Source organism: Procambarus clarkii, chromosome 16 (assembly GCF_040958095.1).
Source record: "Procambarus clarkii isolate CNS0578487 chromosome 16, FALCON_Pclarkii_2.0, whole genome shotgun sequence".
NCBI classification, from domain to species: Eukaryota; Metazoa; Arthropoda; class Malacostraca; order Decapoda; family Cambaridae; genus Procambarus; species Procambarus clarkii.
Window position 1 is genome coordinate 23938239 of NC_091165.1, and position 17300 is coordinate 23955538.

The 17300-nt window shown below is 44.0% G+C and overlaps 1 protein-coding gene across 1 annotated transcript; it reads right to left on the reverse strand.

Moving 5' to 3' along the window:
• Positions 1–713: 713 nt before the first annotated feature.
• On the reverse strand, positions 714–3113 carry LOC123759903 (uncharacterized). Its single transcript, XM_069325580.1, has 2 exons — positions 3093–3113; positions 714–2426 (listed from the first exon to the last, which is right to left on the reverse strand). The coding sequence occupies exons 1-2, from the start codon at positions 3111–3113 to the stop codon at positions 714–716; spliced, it is 1734 nt and encodes a 577-aa protein (XP_069181681.1).
• Positions 3114–17300: the final 14187 nt, after the last annotated feature.

Consider the following 17300-nt stretch of genomic DNA (forward strand, 5'->3'; position numbering starts at 1 on the left):
ATCCTGTGACGCACCACTGACACAGCAGAAGACGCTACGTATCCTGTGACGCACCACTGACACAGCAGAGGACGCTACGTATCCTGTGACGCACCACTGACACAACAAAGGACGCTACATATAACCCAGAGAGTAAAAGCCACAAGACAGTGTCAGAAACACACACCCAATAAGCCTTCATATTAGAAATGGAAACCAGGACGGCGTATCGACGCAGATCGGACAGAAATGTCGTCTAATTTGGAGGAGTGCAGGAACGCTAAGCTGTCTTATAAAAGGTTCTGCCACAACTTGGAGAACAACTTACCATCAAATATTATGACAAGACGATATTTGCCTGTAAAACGAAATTGCTTTTTTTTACACAGCGAAGGAATGGTAATGCAGTATTCTTCCCCGGAGATTTGAAGTGAGGCCGAGCCAGAGGGTCGATCACAGAGGCACGTCCACTCCTATTGCTTGAGATGGTGTATAAGGGCTTGAGATGGTGTTTAAGGGCTTGAGATGGAGGTTTAAGGGTTCAAGATGGTGTATAAGGGCTCCTAAAGGCTCGAGATGGTGTATAAGGGCTTGAGATGGTGTTTAAGGGCTCGAGATGGTGTTTAAGGGCTTGAGATGTTGTTTAAGGGCTCGAGATGGTGTTTAAAGGCTTGAGATGGTGTATAAGGGCTTGAGATGGTGGTTTCAGGGTTCGAGATGGTGTATAAGGGCTCCTAAGGGCTCGAGATGGTGTTTAAGGGCTTGAGGTGGTGTATAAAGGCTTGAGATGGGGGTTTAAGGGTTCGAGATGGTGTATAAGGGCTCGAGATGGTGTTTAAGGGCTCGAGATGGTGTATAAGGGCTCGAGATGGTGTATAAGGGCTTGAGATGGTGTATAAGGGCTCGAGATGGTGTATAAGGGCTCGAGATGGTGAATAAGGGCTCGAGATGGTGTATAAGGGCTCGAGATGGTGTATAAGGGCTTGAGATGGTGTATAAGGGCTCGAGATGGTGTATAAGGGCTTGAGATGGTGTATAAGGGCTCGAGATGGTGTATAAGGGCTTGAGATGGTGTATAAGGGCTGGAGATGGTGTATAAGGGCTCGAAATGGTGTATAAGGGCTGGAGATGGTGTATAAGGGCTCGAGATGGTGTATAAGGGCTCGAGATGGTGTATAAGGGCTCGAGATGGTGTATAAGGGCTCGAGATGGTGTATAAGGGCTCGAAATGGCGTATAAGGGCTGGAGATGGTGTATAAGGGCTCGAGATGGTGGTTTAAGGGCTCGAGATGGTGTATAAGGGCTCGAGATGGTGTATAAGGGCTCGAGATGGTGTATAAGGGCTTGAGATGGTGTATAAGGGCTCGAGATGGTGTATAAGGGCTCGAGATAGTGTATAAGGGCTCGAGATGGTGTATAAGGGCTTGAGATGGTGTATAAGGGCTCGAGATGGTGTATAAGGGCTCGAGATGGTGGTTTAAGGGCTCGAGATGGTGTATAAGGGCTCGAGATGGTGTATAAGGGCTCGAGATGGTGTATAAGGGCTTGAGATGGTGTATAAGGGCTCGAGATGGTGTATAAAGGCTCGAGATAGTGTATAAGGGCTCGAGATGGTGTATAAGGGCTCGAGATGGTGTATAAGGGCTCGAGATGGTGTATAAGGGCTCGAGATGGTGTATAAGGGCTCGAGATGGTGTATAAGGGCTTGAGATGGTGTATAAGGGCTCGAGATAGTGTATAAGGGCTCGAGATGGTGTATAAGGGCTTGAGATGGTGTATAAGGGCTCAAGATGGTGTATAAGGGCTCGAGATGGTGGTTTAAGGGCTCGAGATGGTGTATAAGGGCTCGAGATGGTGTATAAGGGCTCGAGATGGTGTATAAGGGCTTGAGATGGTGTATAAGGGCTCAAGATGGTGTATAAGGGCTCGAGATGGTGGTTTAAGGGCTCGAGATGGTGTATAAGGGCTCGAGATGGTGTATAAGGGCTCGAGATGGTGTATAAGGGCTCGAGATAGTGTATAAGGGCTCGAGATGGTGTATAAGGGCTCGAGATGGTGTATAAGGGCTCGAGATGGTGTATAAGGGCTTGAGATGGTGTATAAGGGCTCGAGATGGTGTATAAGGGCTCGAGATGGTGTATAAGGGCTCGAGATGGTGTATAAGGGCTCGAGATAGTGTATAAGGGCTCGAGATGGTGTATAAGGGCTCGAGATGGTGTATAAGGGCTCGAGATGGTGTATAAGGGCTCGAGATGGTGTATAAGGGCTCGAGATGGTGTATAAGGGCTTGAGATGGTGTATAAGGGCTCGAGATGGTGTATAAGGGCTCGAGATGGTGTATAAGGGCTCGAGATGGTGTATAAGGGCTCGAGATGGTGGTTTAAGGGCTCGAGATGGTGTATAAGGGCTCGAGATGGTGTATAAGGGCTCGAGATGGTGTATAAGGGCTTGAGATGGTGTATAAGGGCTTGAGATGGTGTATAAGGGCTCGAGATGGTGTATAAGGGCTCGAGATGGTGTATAAGGGCTCGAGATGGTGTATAAGGGCTCGAGATGGTGGTTTAAGGGCTCGAGATGGTGTATAAGGGCTCGAGATGGTGTATAAGGGCTCGAGATGGTGTATAAGGGCTCGAGATGGTGTATAAGGGCTCGAGATGGTGTATAAGGGCTCGAGATGGTGGTTTAAGGGCTCGAGATGGTGTATAAGGGCTCGAGATGGTGTATAAGGGCTCGAGATGGTGTATAAGGGCTCGAGATGGTGTATAAGGGCTCGAGATGGTGTATAAGGGCTCGAGATGGTGTATAAGGGCTCGAGATGGTGTATAAGGGCTTGAGATGGTGTATAAGGGCTCGAGATGGTGTATAAGGGCTCGAGATGGTGTATAAAGGTTCCGTATACTTCCACACCAAAAAATATCAAACAAATGGCATCATAAAATTGTACAATATTACATAAAACCAACTATTCATATTACAGTCCAACGACCACTGTGGGAACTGATATTGTAAATATAGGTACGACCATTCAATGTTATTTTGGTTAATATTAGTTATTTGAATCATCAGCATAACAATAGCTTTTATCAACATGTTATTCCTTCCTTTCTTCTTACTGAGGCGTCTTGAGAGGCCATCTCGTCAACATTAGGCGAGATCCTCCACCCCAAAATACCAATCCATTACCACCGGGTGAAGTTTTATGGTGTAAAGCCCTGCGTCTGACAGCTCGTGTTGTGGCTCCATAAAGTGGATATGACGAGGCTCCCGCACGTTCCTACACACTCTTAGAGCAGCCCGGGAGACACCTGGCTCTGACCTTCAGGACAGTCTAGTGTCTGTCTCAGAGGAACCCGAGAGACACCCGACTCTGACTTCCAGGACAGTCTAGTGTCTGTCTTAGAGGAGCCCGGGAGAGACACCTGACTCTGACCTCCAGGACAGTCTAGTGTCTGTCTCAGAGGATCCCGGGGGAGACACCTGACTCTGACCTCCAGGACAGTCTAGTGTCTGTCTCAGAGGAACCCGGGAAACACCTGACTCTGACCTCCAGGACAGTCTAGTATCTGTCTTAGAGGAGCCCGGGGGAGACACCTGACTCTGACCTCCAGGACAGTCTAGTGTCTGTCTCAGAGGAACCCGGGGAAGACACCTGACTCTGACCTCCAGGACAGTCTAGTGTCTGTCTCAGAGGAACCCGGGAAACACCTGACTCTGACCTCCAGGACAGTCTAGTGTCTCAGAGGAACCCGGGAGACACCCGAGTCTGACCTGCAGGACAGTCTAGTGTCTGTCTCAGCGGAGCCCGGGAGAGACACCCGAAGACAAAACTAAAGGAATAGAATAAAGGAAAGCTTGAAGACATTAAGGATAACAGGGATGAACAAGGACATATGTAAGTGCAGGGTGGGCTAGGCAGCCAGACACTTAGGTTTAAATTAAACTTCGGCGAGGAGGAACTATCAAGAGAAAGCGCCAAGTCATTACGACTATATAGCCCTTGTAAGCGACCAGGATAAGGATTTGGGATGGGACGGGGAAAAGGACTTGTGCCCAACCACTTGAACAACCGGGGATTGAACGCCGACCTGCATGAAGCAAGACAGTCGCTCTACCGTCCAGCCCAAGTAACTAGAGATGGAGTTGGAGAATTTTTAAAGGGTTTTGTATGTATATTATTTGATTTTTTATTACAGCTATTATTCCCTTTTCCTATGGGCCTCTTACATACAGGTAGAGGCCCATAGGCCTTCACGGGCCACTACGCATCACCCTTACAGTGCCCGAGGCGATGCAGGAGAAAGGGGCCCTCGCCTGTAGTGCCTCGTCTTATCCACTTTATGGAGCCTCGTCATATCCACTTTATAGAGCCACAACACGAGCTGTCAGACGCAGGGCTTTACACCATAAAACATCACCCCGGTGGTAATAGATTGGTATTGTAGAACTGAAATGTTAGTAAAGCTTCAGAGCACCAGACACACCTGAGGTACAAGAAGCAGACATGTTCTGACGTTAGTGCTCGTTGATAATCCCTCACAAAGGGATATCTTCAACTAAACTTTAACCTAAACTAAGCTGCCGGGCCTCGGGTCGTAGACTTGGCCGCCTCATCCCTTACAAGCCCACTTTTACCTACAACCCTTCTCCCCCCTCCCTTCCTACAACCCATCCTCCTATAATTCCGCCACATATTACAACATCACCTCTACCTATAATACCCGTTCTTACCACCATACCATCTGCCATCATAACACCACAGCTCACAACATCAGTCCCATTAAATGCGCAATATTTGGTGTTGATGTAAAAGCTATGCTGGTCGCTTATGGACAGAGACATCCAGAGGTGACCAAGGCCGCGACCTTTAAAGAGAACGAGAAGCCTCAAGGAGACCTTCCACTCAACCACAGCACCGCTCTTGTGCCAGGTAAGTCCACTACGGGCTCACCATAGCCCGTGCTACTTGGAACTTTTTGTTCCCAGTGGCTGACTCTATAACAACAACAACCACCTTCCACTCGTCTCCAGCCCCCCCTCCCCTTCCCCTCCTCTCCCCTCCCTCCCATCCCCATCCCGCCTCGATACCTTTTCTCCCTTACAATTTACTCACCAACAAAATAAACACATACGTTATGTAACTTCCTCCGGATGTTCCCACTGCTGCTAAGGTTGTCAGTCACGTTCGTAAGCCAAACCCCCCACCCCCCACTGTTGTTAAGGCCAAGATCATTCTCCTGCTGTTACTGTTAGATTGAGCCTCACTGTTGTTAAAGTCAGGAATATTCCCATGGCTGCTAAAGCCAGGAAGACTCCCGCTGCTGTTAAGGCCATAAACATGCCCACAGGTGTTAAAGCCAGAATCGCCTCCGTAGATCATTCCAACATTGCCATTACTGTCCGGTGAGAACGACAAGACATAGACCATCTCTACATGCTCATTACTATGAAGGTTGTAACAACCCTCCCTACACATTGTTAGGGACTGGTCACCAGGTAGGGAGTTACTGGTCCCTACACCAGTAACTCATCAGGATGTTGGCGTTCAGTACAAACCCATCCCCCATGCTCCCTGACTGTGTGGGTCTTCCCCATGCTCCCTTACCCCATGGGTGTCCCCCCAGGTTCGCCACCCCATTGGGTCTCCCCATGCTCCCATGTTCCCTCTGCCCCTTGACCAAACGGAGGTCCTCCCTTCTCCCTCATTCTGGGAGACTCGCTCCTTACTCCCTTACCCCGCAATACCTCTTCCCTCCCCTCTCCGCTGCTGCCTCACCCCCGAGTAACCCTTTCCCCATGTTCCTTTACCCTGAGGAATTTCTCCTCACCCTTCCCCTTCTCAGACTTCTACCCCACCCCCAATCCCCCTCACAGACTTGCCCCTCCCCTCCACATATTCCTCAGTACCATTCCCACCTTATTTCCTTCAAGAATGACACAAGTTGGTCTTGCCTCGCGAAAAATATTGCGACAATGGTGGTTTTAAACATCTTTCTCTTCCCCCTGCACCTCTCTCTCTCTCTCTCCCTCTCTACATTTTATTTTTCTTCTTCTTCTCTCTGTTCTCACTAACCCCCCTCGCTTCCACTCTCGTTCTTCCCTTGTTCTTCCCCATTCCATTCAAGAATGACCAGAGTTACTTTGGTGTAAAATTATGCCAAAAAGCTGAATTTAACAAGCCCTTCACTTCTTCGTCTTCACCAATCCCCCTCCTCTCATGTTCATCCCTCACCCCCCTCCCATAACACCTTTCCATCCGTCTCTCCCGCCCTCTTACCCCTTCCCTTGATGAATGACGTTACAAGGGGCGGCCATCAATCACTGTGATGAATCTCGCTCATAAACCCTGAAAAAGGAACGAAATTCACAATTCATCTTGAGCGATGAGACTCGGGCGCTAATAGTGTGTTACGGATCCCCCATCACAACAACGGGGTGTGTGTGTGTGTGTGTGTGTGTGTGTGTGTGTGTGTGTGTGTGTGTGTGTGTGTGTGTGTGTGTGTGTGTGTGTGTGTGTGTGTGTACTCACCTAATTGTACTCACCTAATTGTGCTTGCGGGGGTTGAGCTCTGGCTCTTTGGTCCCGCCTCTCAACCGTCAATCAACTGGTGTACAGATTCCTGAGCCTATTGGGCTCTATCATATCTACATTTGAAACTGTGAATGGAGTCAGCCTCCACCACATCACTTCCTAATGCATTCCATTTGCTAACTACTCTGACACTGAAAAAGTTCTTTCTAACGTCTCTGTGGCTCATTTGGGTACTCAGCTTCCACCTGTGTCCCCTTGTTCGCGTCCCACCAGTGTTAAAAAGTTCGTCCTTGTTTACCCGGTCGATTCCCCTGAGGATTTTGTAGGTTGTGATCATGTCCCCCCTTACTCTTCTGTCTTCCAGTGTCGTGAGGTGCATTTCCCGCAGCCTTTCCTCATAACTCATGCCTCTTAGTTCTGGGACTAGTCTAGTAGCATACCTTTGGACTTTTTCCAGCTTCGTCTTGTGCTTGACAAGGTACGGGCTCCATGCTGGGGCCGCATACTCCAGGATTGGTCTTACATATGTGGTGTACAAGATTCTGAATGATTCCTTACACAGGTTCCTGAACGCCGTTCTGATGTTAGCCAGCCTCGCATATGCCGCAGACGTTATTCTCTTTATGTGGGCTTCAGGAGACAGGTTTGGTGTGATATCAACTCCTAGATCTTTCTCTCTGTCTGTTTCATTAAGTACTTCATCTCCTATTCTGTATCCTGTGCCTGGCCTCCTGTTTCCACTGCCTAGTTTCATTACTTTGCATTTACTCGGGTTGAACTTCAACAGCCATTTGTTGGACCATTCACTCAGTCTATCCAGGTCATCTTGTAGCCTCCTACTATCATCCTCTGTTTCAATCCTCCTCATAATTTTTGCATCGTCGGCAAACATTGAGAGGAACGAATCTATACCCTCTGGGAGATCATTTACATATACCAGAAACAGTATAGGTCCAAGGACTGACCCCTGCGGGACTCCACTTGTGACGTCTCGCCAATCTGAGACCTCACCCCTCACACAGACTCGTTGTCTCCTGTTGCTTAGGTATTCCTCTATCCACCGGAGTACCTTCCCTCTCACTCCAGCCTGCATCTCCAACTTTCGCACTAGCCTCTTGTGTGGCACTGTATCAAAGGCTTTCTGACAATCCAAAAATATGCAGTCTGCCCACCCTTCTCTTTCTTGCCTTATTTTTGTTGCCTGGTCGTAGAATTCAAGTAACCCTGTGAGGCAGGACCTGCCATCCCTGAACCCATGTTGATGCTGTGTTACAAAGTTCCTTCGCTCCAGATGCTCCACTAGTTTTTTTCGCACAATCTTCTCAATCTGTGTGTGTGTGTGTGTGTGTGGGTGTGTGTGTTGTGTGTGTGTACATTCTTTTTATGCCTGCAGGATCGAGCTGGCACCTCTTGGATCCCACATTTTTAACCCATCGGTTGTCTAGTGTACGGACTCTTGAGTTATGATTTGTCTATCATATCTATTATCTATATTTCTCACTCTGCCTTCCCCCCCTCCCCTTCCTCCACTCACTCACACACATATATACATCACCAGGATGCAGCAGCTAACTCCCAGGTGCCTATTTACTGCTAGGTGAACGCAGGCATCAAGTGAAAGAAATTCCGATAATTTGTTCTACCTCGGCCGAGAACTAAACCCGGGTTTGTGAACTGGGAATCCCAAACGCTGGATGTAGTACTGTCTCGTTTGTCTCCAATTCCTAATCATGAACGCTCGTTCGACTGTTCCTCACTTTCAACATTGCTTTTCTACCTATTTGTAGATTTTCTTTGGAATTTTGCACGCCTATTCCTTCTTTCTTCCAGTGTAGAGGTCAAGTTATCTCAGTCTTTCTTCATAGCTCAGTCCCTTTAGTTAAGAAATCATCCTTGTTACATATGCTTGAAACTTTTCGACCTTTGTTTTGTGTTTCTTTAGGTAGGGGGGGGGGGTTCCATGCCGGAGCAGCATACTCATGAATGAGTCTCACATAAGATGTAAATAGTGCATGGAAGTTGCCCAACCGTGCATATTGTGCCGACGTTATTCACCTGTTGAGTGCCTCTGGTGCTTATTTGGAGTTATGTCTACTCCCAAGTCTCTCTCTTTTTCTGAATCTCTATTTAACATATTCAGAGGAGAGGGAAATTGAATTCAAATTAGCATATATACCGGTGATGTCAAACCTAGAATTTGTATTCAATTTTCCTCTTCCTCTGAAGATGTCGAAGAGATGCTCGTTGAAACGCGTCCTTTAGCATCACACGCCCTCAGGTGACGAGGCCCATAATAACTATAGAGAAGATTCCTACCAGACTAATTGATCAAATACTTCCAGGTCATAGTCAATAAAATAACACTCACACACATTGCATTATCATATATATATATATTATATATATATATATATATATATATATATATATATATATATATATATATATATATATATACACATTTTATACATTTACTTTTAATACTTTTAAGAATATACTAAATACAATAAAAAGATAATATTATAACAATAATATTAAATACATATATATAAATATATATTTATTTAATATAATAATAATACAATAATATTACAACAACAATATATTAAATACAAAAATAAGTAAATATATACTTTTATAATTTTATATATTATACATTTTATTTTTTTAATAATTTTTTAAATACAAATTACAAGTATATATATATATATATATATATATATATATATATATATATATATATATATATATATATATATATATATATATATATATATATATATATCAGTGTTTGACCCCCGTGAGAGCGCGGCTATGAACTAAGGTGAGCTAAGGCGGCAACTTACCGACCAACTCAGTCTTGTAAAACGTCTTTCTTGTTACTCCTTTTTTTTTTAAGACACCGGCTTTTGTGGCCGTTATTTATTCCCCCCTCCGTTTCTCTCCCAGAAGTTACGTGGCCATTTTTCCAAGGAGAAGGGACAGGAAGGAGTGGGGTGATAGGGGAGGGAGTGGGTGATAGTGGAGGGAGTGGGGTGGTACAGAAAGGAGTGGGGAGATAAGGGAGGAAGGAAGGAGTGGGGGTGATAATTACATTAATACGCACAAAAACGTCTTCCCACTCAGGATAATTGCATTGCATGAAATGGAATGCAAAACACAGAATGATGCAGCGCTTAACTGTAGTATTTCTAATTATTTAAAGTTAATGTATGATCGTAGTCTCTTAAATTAATATATGTGTGTTACGACTAAGTATCCTGGATGCCCGCCAAAAACACTTCTACAGTTACCAATTAAGAGCGATCAATCCAGTTTGCCCTTGTACACACGATGGCCTTGAGGTAGGAGTCATCATAGCCTCATCGATCAAACACCACCATGCGCTGCCCACCAACACTGTTGCTGGAATATATTTCTTGAGAATCTTGTTTCTCCACACAACTATATATAAACGATAATTTCTTCCAACCCTACTAGGCTTATTTTAGAATTCTTCATGGCTAACTCTGTCCATGCAATCTTAGGCCTATTATAATTTGTGTACAATACTAGGCCTGTGAATGTTCAAGGTTTGGTCGCTCTCTCTACAAAAGCAATAATATAAAACACGAACATCGTTGTTGACCAGACCACACACTAGAAGATGAAGGGACGACGACGTTTCACAATCGACTTGAGAATGGTCTAGGACGGACCGAAACGTCGTCGTCCCTTCACCTTCTAGTGTGTGGTCTGGTCAACGAACATCGTTGACTCCAACGGCTCCTTACGAGGCAGCTCCTATCTATAACCACCCAATCCCACTCAAAATGTACTATCATGAGAGTAAAATCCATAAGTAATGTACTATCCTTTCGGGAAGATGGGTTGCAAACTTCTCACACTGCAGTGTCCGTAACTGCCGAATAAGCTTACCGTGTTTCTTTAACTAGTCCATGATGTGTTATTCCACTAATACATACTATAGTCCTCTTGCTAAGCCTTCACTGTTAACTCGTACCTCGGGACCTACTGCACAGTACACTTCACCTTACTTCACCAACTGCTCGCGAATCCTCTGCTGTACTCGTGAACATTTTAATAGTTTACCTCAACCAATTTTCTCTGTTAACTGCATGTAGAACGGCTGCATGTAGTCAGAATTTTGTATTTAAAGTTGCGTTTCTAGTGCCCGCAGCATCTAACTCCTGCCGCGGCAAATATCGAGAAATTTCCGCTTTTGCTTTACAACCAAATCCTACTGATAATAGTTCACAACTACCTTTAACGGAAGTGAAAACGTTGTAATGATGGCTCCAGGTATGTTGTTGTTGTTATAGATTCAGCTACTCGGAACAAGTTCCAAGTAACACGGGCTATGGTGAGCCCGTAAGTTACCTGGCACAGGAGCGGGGCAAGTAGGACTTACCTGGCACAGGAGCGGGGCAAGTAGGACTTACCTGGCACAGGAGCGGAGCAAGTAGGACTTACCTGGCACAGGAGCGGGGCAAGTAGGACTTACCTGGCACAGGAGCGGGGCAAGTAGGACTTACCTGGCACAGGAGCGGGGCAAGTAGGACTTACCTGGCACAGGAGCGGGGCAAGTAGGACTTACCTGGCACAGGAGCGGGGCAAGTAGGACTTACCTGGCACAGGAGCGGGGCAAGTAGGACTTACCTGGCACAGGAGCGGGGCAAGTAGGACTTACCTGGCACAGGAGCGGGGCAAGTAGGACTTACCTGGCACAAGAGCGGTGCTGTGTGTGCGTGACTCCAGGTATTCAAGCACTGATTTAAATACTCCCCTTTAGTCTACGCCTCACGACTCTGGTGCGGGATTAAGACCACACAGCGACTAACACCGTCAGGGCTGGAATAATAACAAACACTTTACCTCTCCCGCACAAATAATCACGCTGAGCGCCTACGAATCACCTGCGCCTCCCTGCGGAAGCGCCAGAATCCCTCCCTGACGCAAACCGTAATTCGTATTGGTTCTTTTATCTAATTAAACGTCCATTCGTCGCAGCATGTGTGATTCATCGCTTTCTGGATAAAAACGCAATACCATTCTAGCGGGAACCACACCATAGTGTGGAGTTTACCATAGTTTACAATAGTTTCTATGGTAAACCATAGAAACTATGGCACGGGAGGTAAAGACGATAAATACAATACAAAGCCCTTCCATCAAAAACAATAAGGAAAATAACTACCTACTATACTGCGGTCATTTATATAAAGACAAAATCAGTCATAACTAACAAAATATAGAAATACGGAGAGCAGCAAATATACTTAATGAGGGAAAACGGCTTGCATGTTCAATTACCATCAGTAAAGGCGTGCACATGGTGCTTTAGGCTGTGGGGTAAGAGTGCCACACCGTCATATAAAGGAGGGGGCAAGGGAGGAGGGTGATGGGGGAAGGAGAGTGGACATGGGGGGGAAGGAGTGGGGGAGAAGGGAAGGAAACAAGTGCAGAATGGAATAAAAGAGGGAAGAGGGTGAATGTTACTGGGATAAGACTGTGCTACGGGGAGGGAGTAATATGGGAAGGGAGGGAGAGAATAATATGGGAAGGGAGTAATATAGGGGGAGGGAGGGAGTAATATGGAAAGAGAGGGAGAGAATAATATGGGAAGGGAGTAATATAGGGGGAGGGAGGGAGTAATATGGGAAGGGAGGGAGAAATATGGGAAGGGAGCAAGTAGTATAGGGGGAGGGAGAGTAGTATTGTGTGGAGGAGAGTTAAGAGGAAAGTAATAAGGCAAGGTATTAGGGAAGTGAAGGATGGGCAAAGGGATTTAGGTTAGGGAATGGTAGAAGGAGCAAATGTACAGGGGACTAAGGAAAAGGCGAGAATGGGAATAAAAGGGGTAGAGATGAAGATGTGGGGGGGGGGGAAGAGCGTAGAAAAGAATGGGGATAGAGAAAATATATATATATATATATATATATATATATATATATATATATATATATATATATATATATATATATATATATTAATACCTAGAAGGGGTACCACCTCTGGTGCAAATGTAGGGACCCATAGCCTCAGAGAAGAAAATAAAGAGTACTCAGAGAAGACCTTTTGGATCCTCACTGTATATATATATATATATATATATATATATATATATATATATATATATATATATATATATATATGTCGTACCTAGTAGCCAGAACGCACTTCTCAGCCTACTATGCAAGGCCCGATTTGCCTAATAAGCCAAGTTTTCATGAATTAATTGTTTTTCGACTACCTAACCTACCTAACCTAACCTAACCTAACTTTTTTGGCTACCTAACCTAACCTAACCTATAAAGATAGGTTAGGTTAGGTTAGGTTAGGTTAGGTAGGGTTGGTTAGGTTCGGTCATATATCTACGTTAATTTTAACTCCAATAAAAAAAAATTGACCTCATACATAATGAAATGGGTAGCTTTATCATTTCATAAGAAAAAAATTGAGAAAATATATTTATTCAGGAAAACTTGGCTTATTAGGCAAATCGGGCCTTGCATAGTAGGCCGAGAAGTGCATTCTGGCTACTAGGTACGACATATATATATATATATATATATATATATATATATATATATATATATGTCGTACCTAGTAGCCAGAACGCACTTCTCAGCCTACTATGCAAGGCCCGATTTGCCTAATAAGCCAAGTTTTCATGAATTAATATATTTTCTCTATTTTTTTTCTTATGAAATGATAAAGCTACCCATTTCATTGTGTATGAAGTCAATTTTTTTTATTGGAGTTAAAATTAACGTAGATATATGACCGAACCTAACCAACCCTACCTAACCTAACCTAACCTATCTTAATAGGTTAGGTTAGGTTAGGTGGCCGAAAAAGTTAGGTTAGGTTAGGTTAGGTAGGTTAGATAGTCGAAAAACAATTAATTCATGAAAACTTGGCTTATTAGGCAAATCGGGCCTTGAATAGTAGGCAGAGAAGTGCGTTCTGGCTACTAGGTACGACATATATATATATATATATATATATATATATATATATATATATATATTAGTATATTTTGGTAGCAGTCTTTCCTGTAGACATATATTATTAAATATGACCGAAAAAGTAAGATTAATAATTCTAACACGAATTTTCTCAATCTTTCGTACATTACGCTTCACTGTTGGAGGTAAATCAAAAATCAATTCTCCAAAATTCATTTTTATTTCTAGTCTGACGCGACACGGGCGCGTTTCGTAAAACTTATTACATTTTCAAAGACTTTAGTTCACAAATACACAACTGAATAGAACTTACGTATCTCCGATTTTATATCTACATTTGAGTGAGGTGGAAGGGGTGATGTGGCATTAACACAAGACAGAACAAAATGTGGTATTAATAGGGTATTAATTTCATCAACACAAGACAGAACAAGAGGGTATTAATAGGGTATTAATTTCATCAACATGAAATTTCATCATGTTGATGAAATTAATACCCTATTAATACCCTCTTGTTCTGTCTTGTGTTGATGAAATTAATACCCTATTAATACCACATTTTGTTCTGTCTTGTGTTAATGCCACATCACCCCTTCCACCTCACTCAAATGTAGATATAAAATCGGAGATACGTAAGTTCTATTCAGTTGTGTATTTGTGAACTAAAGTCTTTGAAAATGTAATAAGTTTTACGAAACGCGCCCGTGTCGCGTCAGACTAGAAATAAAAATGAATTTTGGAGAATTGATTTTTGATTTACCTCCAACAGTGAAGCGTAATGTACGAAAGATTGAGAAAATTCGTGTTAGAATTATTAATCTTACTTTTTCGGTCATATTTAATAATATATATATATATATATATATATATATATATATATATATATATATATATATATATATATATATATATATATATATATATATATATATATATATATATTCATAGAAAGGAGCTTGGGAGTTGGATAGAGAGGGAACAAGATGTAAAATAATAAGAGTGGGATTGAGAAGAGGGGAGAAAGAGGGCAAAGGGATGGAAGAAGTGGAGGAAGCTGGGTAAAAAGGAATGAAGCGGGGAGAAGCGAAGCGTGATAAGCGGTGTGAATCAGTTGGTGAGTGTGGTAATAGGAGGAGGTAGAGGCTGGCGTTATGAAGCTCCACCGGATTGTAACGCTACGAAAAACTTTCTTGGTTCAGGAGAGTGACTGCCAGCCCGCCCCCCATTCCCCCTCTCCACTACCTCACAACACAGCCTATGTCATCGCCAATGAAAATTACGTTCTCAAGGTAGATGAACCCCCTATAATAATAATAATAATAATAATAATAATAATAATAATATTTATTCGGGTAAAAATACATACATTCAACACGAGTTACAAACATAATTTTGGCTTTCTAAATAGAGTTAGTATATATTAAAGTATATAGTAGTGTGCGTATTCGGGCAGACGCTGGGAGGGCGGACCTCTCCTTCCCCCTCCCTGCCGGCCCAGCCTCATCTCCCCGGCTGCCTAATATACAGCGCTTCATCAACTTCGAGAAATTGGCCTTCCTTGAGCAGTGGAGCCACCCCTGGCCAAGGTCGGGTCCGCTGTCTCCGCAGTGTCGCGTGATCTACCTTCCTGGCTCCCTCCTGACTCCTTCTTCGTCCTCCTGATTCCCTCCTCAACCCTTACTTATTCACGCTAATGACTCCTTTGCTGGGCCCCCTAGTCACTCTCCTGACTCCCTCCTCGCCCCTTCACTCTCCCCTCACCCTCCATGATTCCCTTCTCACCCTCTCAACTACTCTCTATTTACTCTCAATCTTTCGTTTCACTTGAAATTGTGTGCCTGTTGGTTGACTGGTGCTGCGGTGCTGTGGTTGACTGGTGCTGTGGTTGACTGGTGCTGTGGTTGATTGGTGCTGTGGTTGACTGGTGCTGTGGTTGATTGGTGCTGTGGTTGACTGGTGCTGTGGTTGATTGGTGCTGTGGTTGATTGGTGCTGTGGTTGACTGGTGCTGTGGTTGACTGGTGCTGTGGTTGATTGGTGCTGTGGTTGATTGGTGCTGTGGTTGACTGGTGCTGTGGTTGACTGGTGCTGTGGTTGATTGGTGCTGTGGTTGATTGGTGCTGTGGTTGACTGGTGCTGTGGTTGATTGGTGTTGTGGTTGACTGGTGCTGTGGTTGTTGGTGCTGTGGTTGACTGGTGCTGCGGTTGACTGGTGCTGTGGTTGACTGGTGCTGTGGTTGACTGGCTCTGTGGATGATTGGTGCTGTGGTTGACTGGTGCTGTGGTTGACTGGTTCTGTGGATGATTGATGTTGTGGTCGACTGGTGCTGTGGTTGATTGGTGCTGTTATGGTGTGGTCGACTGGGGCTGTGGTTGACTGGAGTAATGTATGATCAGCAACGGAGTAATGTTGTTCGGAAAAGTCTTGCCAGAGTAAGACTGATGGTGCTTGGGAAGGTTTTGGTATAATAGCTTTCTTGTGGGTGTGGTCTCTCTCCCTCCCTCCCTCCCTCCCAAGGGCCTCTCCCTGATTGATGAGTCTCACTTAACTCTCCATGCCACTCTTATTGCCAGCACTCACACTCACACAATCTCCCCTCACACGGACTCTTTCCCCTCTCTCTCTGATAGTGACTTCCTCTCTTCCCTCTCTCACACTGACACACTCTCTCCCCTCTTTCACATTGACACACTTTCCCCCTCTCTCGTATTGGCACACACTCAGCTCTCTCTCACACTCTACCCTCTCCTCTCGTCTCCCACACGCACTCTCCATCACCCATTCTCGCTATCCACGGCCACCTTCCTCTAGCCAATCACCTTATCCCCAGTATTCGCTTCCTCCATCTTAATCTCTCTCTCACTCTCTACCTCCCCCTTCTCCCTGCTTCAAAGTCCGCGAGCAAGGGTTGCCTCTACTTTCATCTGCCATTTCTAGCATTTCTCTCTGCAATATTGTATATATATTTTCAGCTCTGCGTTTCTCCCTCCTGCTTTTCACAACCCCATTGTTCTTGCATTTATCTGAAATGTTTCACATATCTGAATGTTTTTTGTTTTCCTCGATACTTGCTTACGTATCTGGCATCTATATACATATTTGGCAATCAGTATACATATATAGCAACCAATATATAAATATAATATAACCAATATATTATATATATATATATATATATATATATATATATATATATATATATATATATATATATATATATATATATATATATATTCGGGAACCAATATACATATTTTGCAACTACCAGATATACATATCTGGTAACCAATATATATATACATATTAGATGGTCATTTGAAGGAGTTTACTGAGTCAAGATTTATGACAGGTTCTGGATCGATTGCTTTTTGTGTTAAAAGATTACCGAGATATTCTAAACGGCCAGTATTCATCAAGCATTTCCGCAGCCTCTTACGAAACCTGTACATCTTTCTTTAATCGTAGTGGTTTTACTGGCATGTATTAAACAGTTGATGAACTCCGAAGCACTACAAGAGGCTTCGGAGTTCAAATAATAAGAAATAACGATTATAAACTCGGGCTGTGAAGTTTAAAAGCTCGAAAACTGTTTAATAAATATAAACAAATGCAAACAAAGCCGCCCTGATTAAGGAAAAGGATGTACAGGTTTCGTAAGTGGTTGAGTAAATGCTTGATGCATCAGGACAACTAATTTCTGTTAACGGGTATAAAACTTAAACGGTCATCAGAGTACAATGTCTTAACTAATTAGGGACGAGGGAATGAAGGATACATTTCTCAGGCGTAATGATCATTTTGCACACACTTTACCGCCCTCT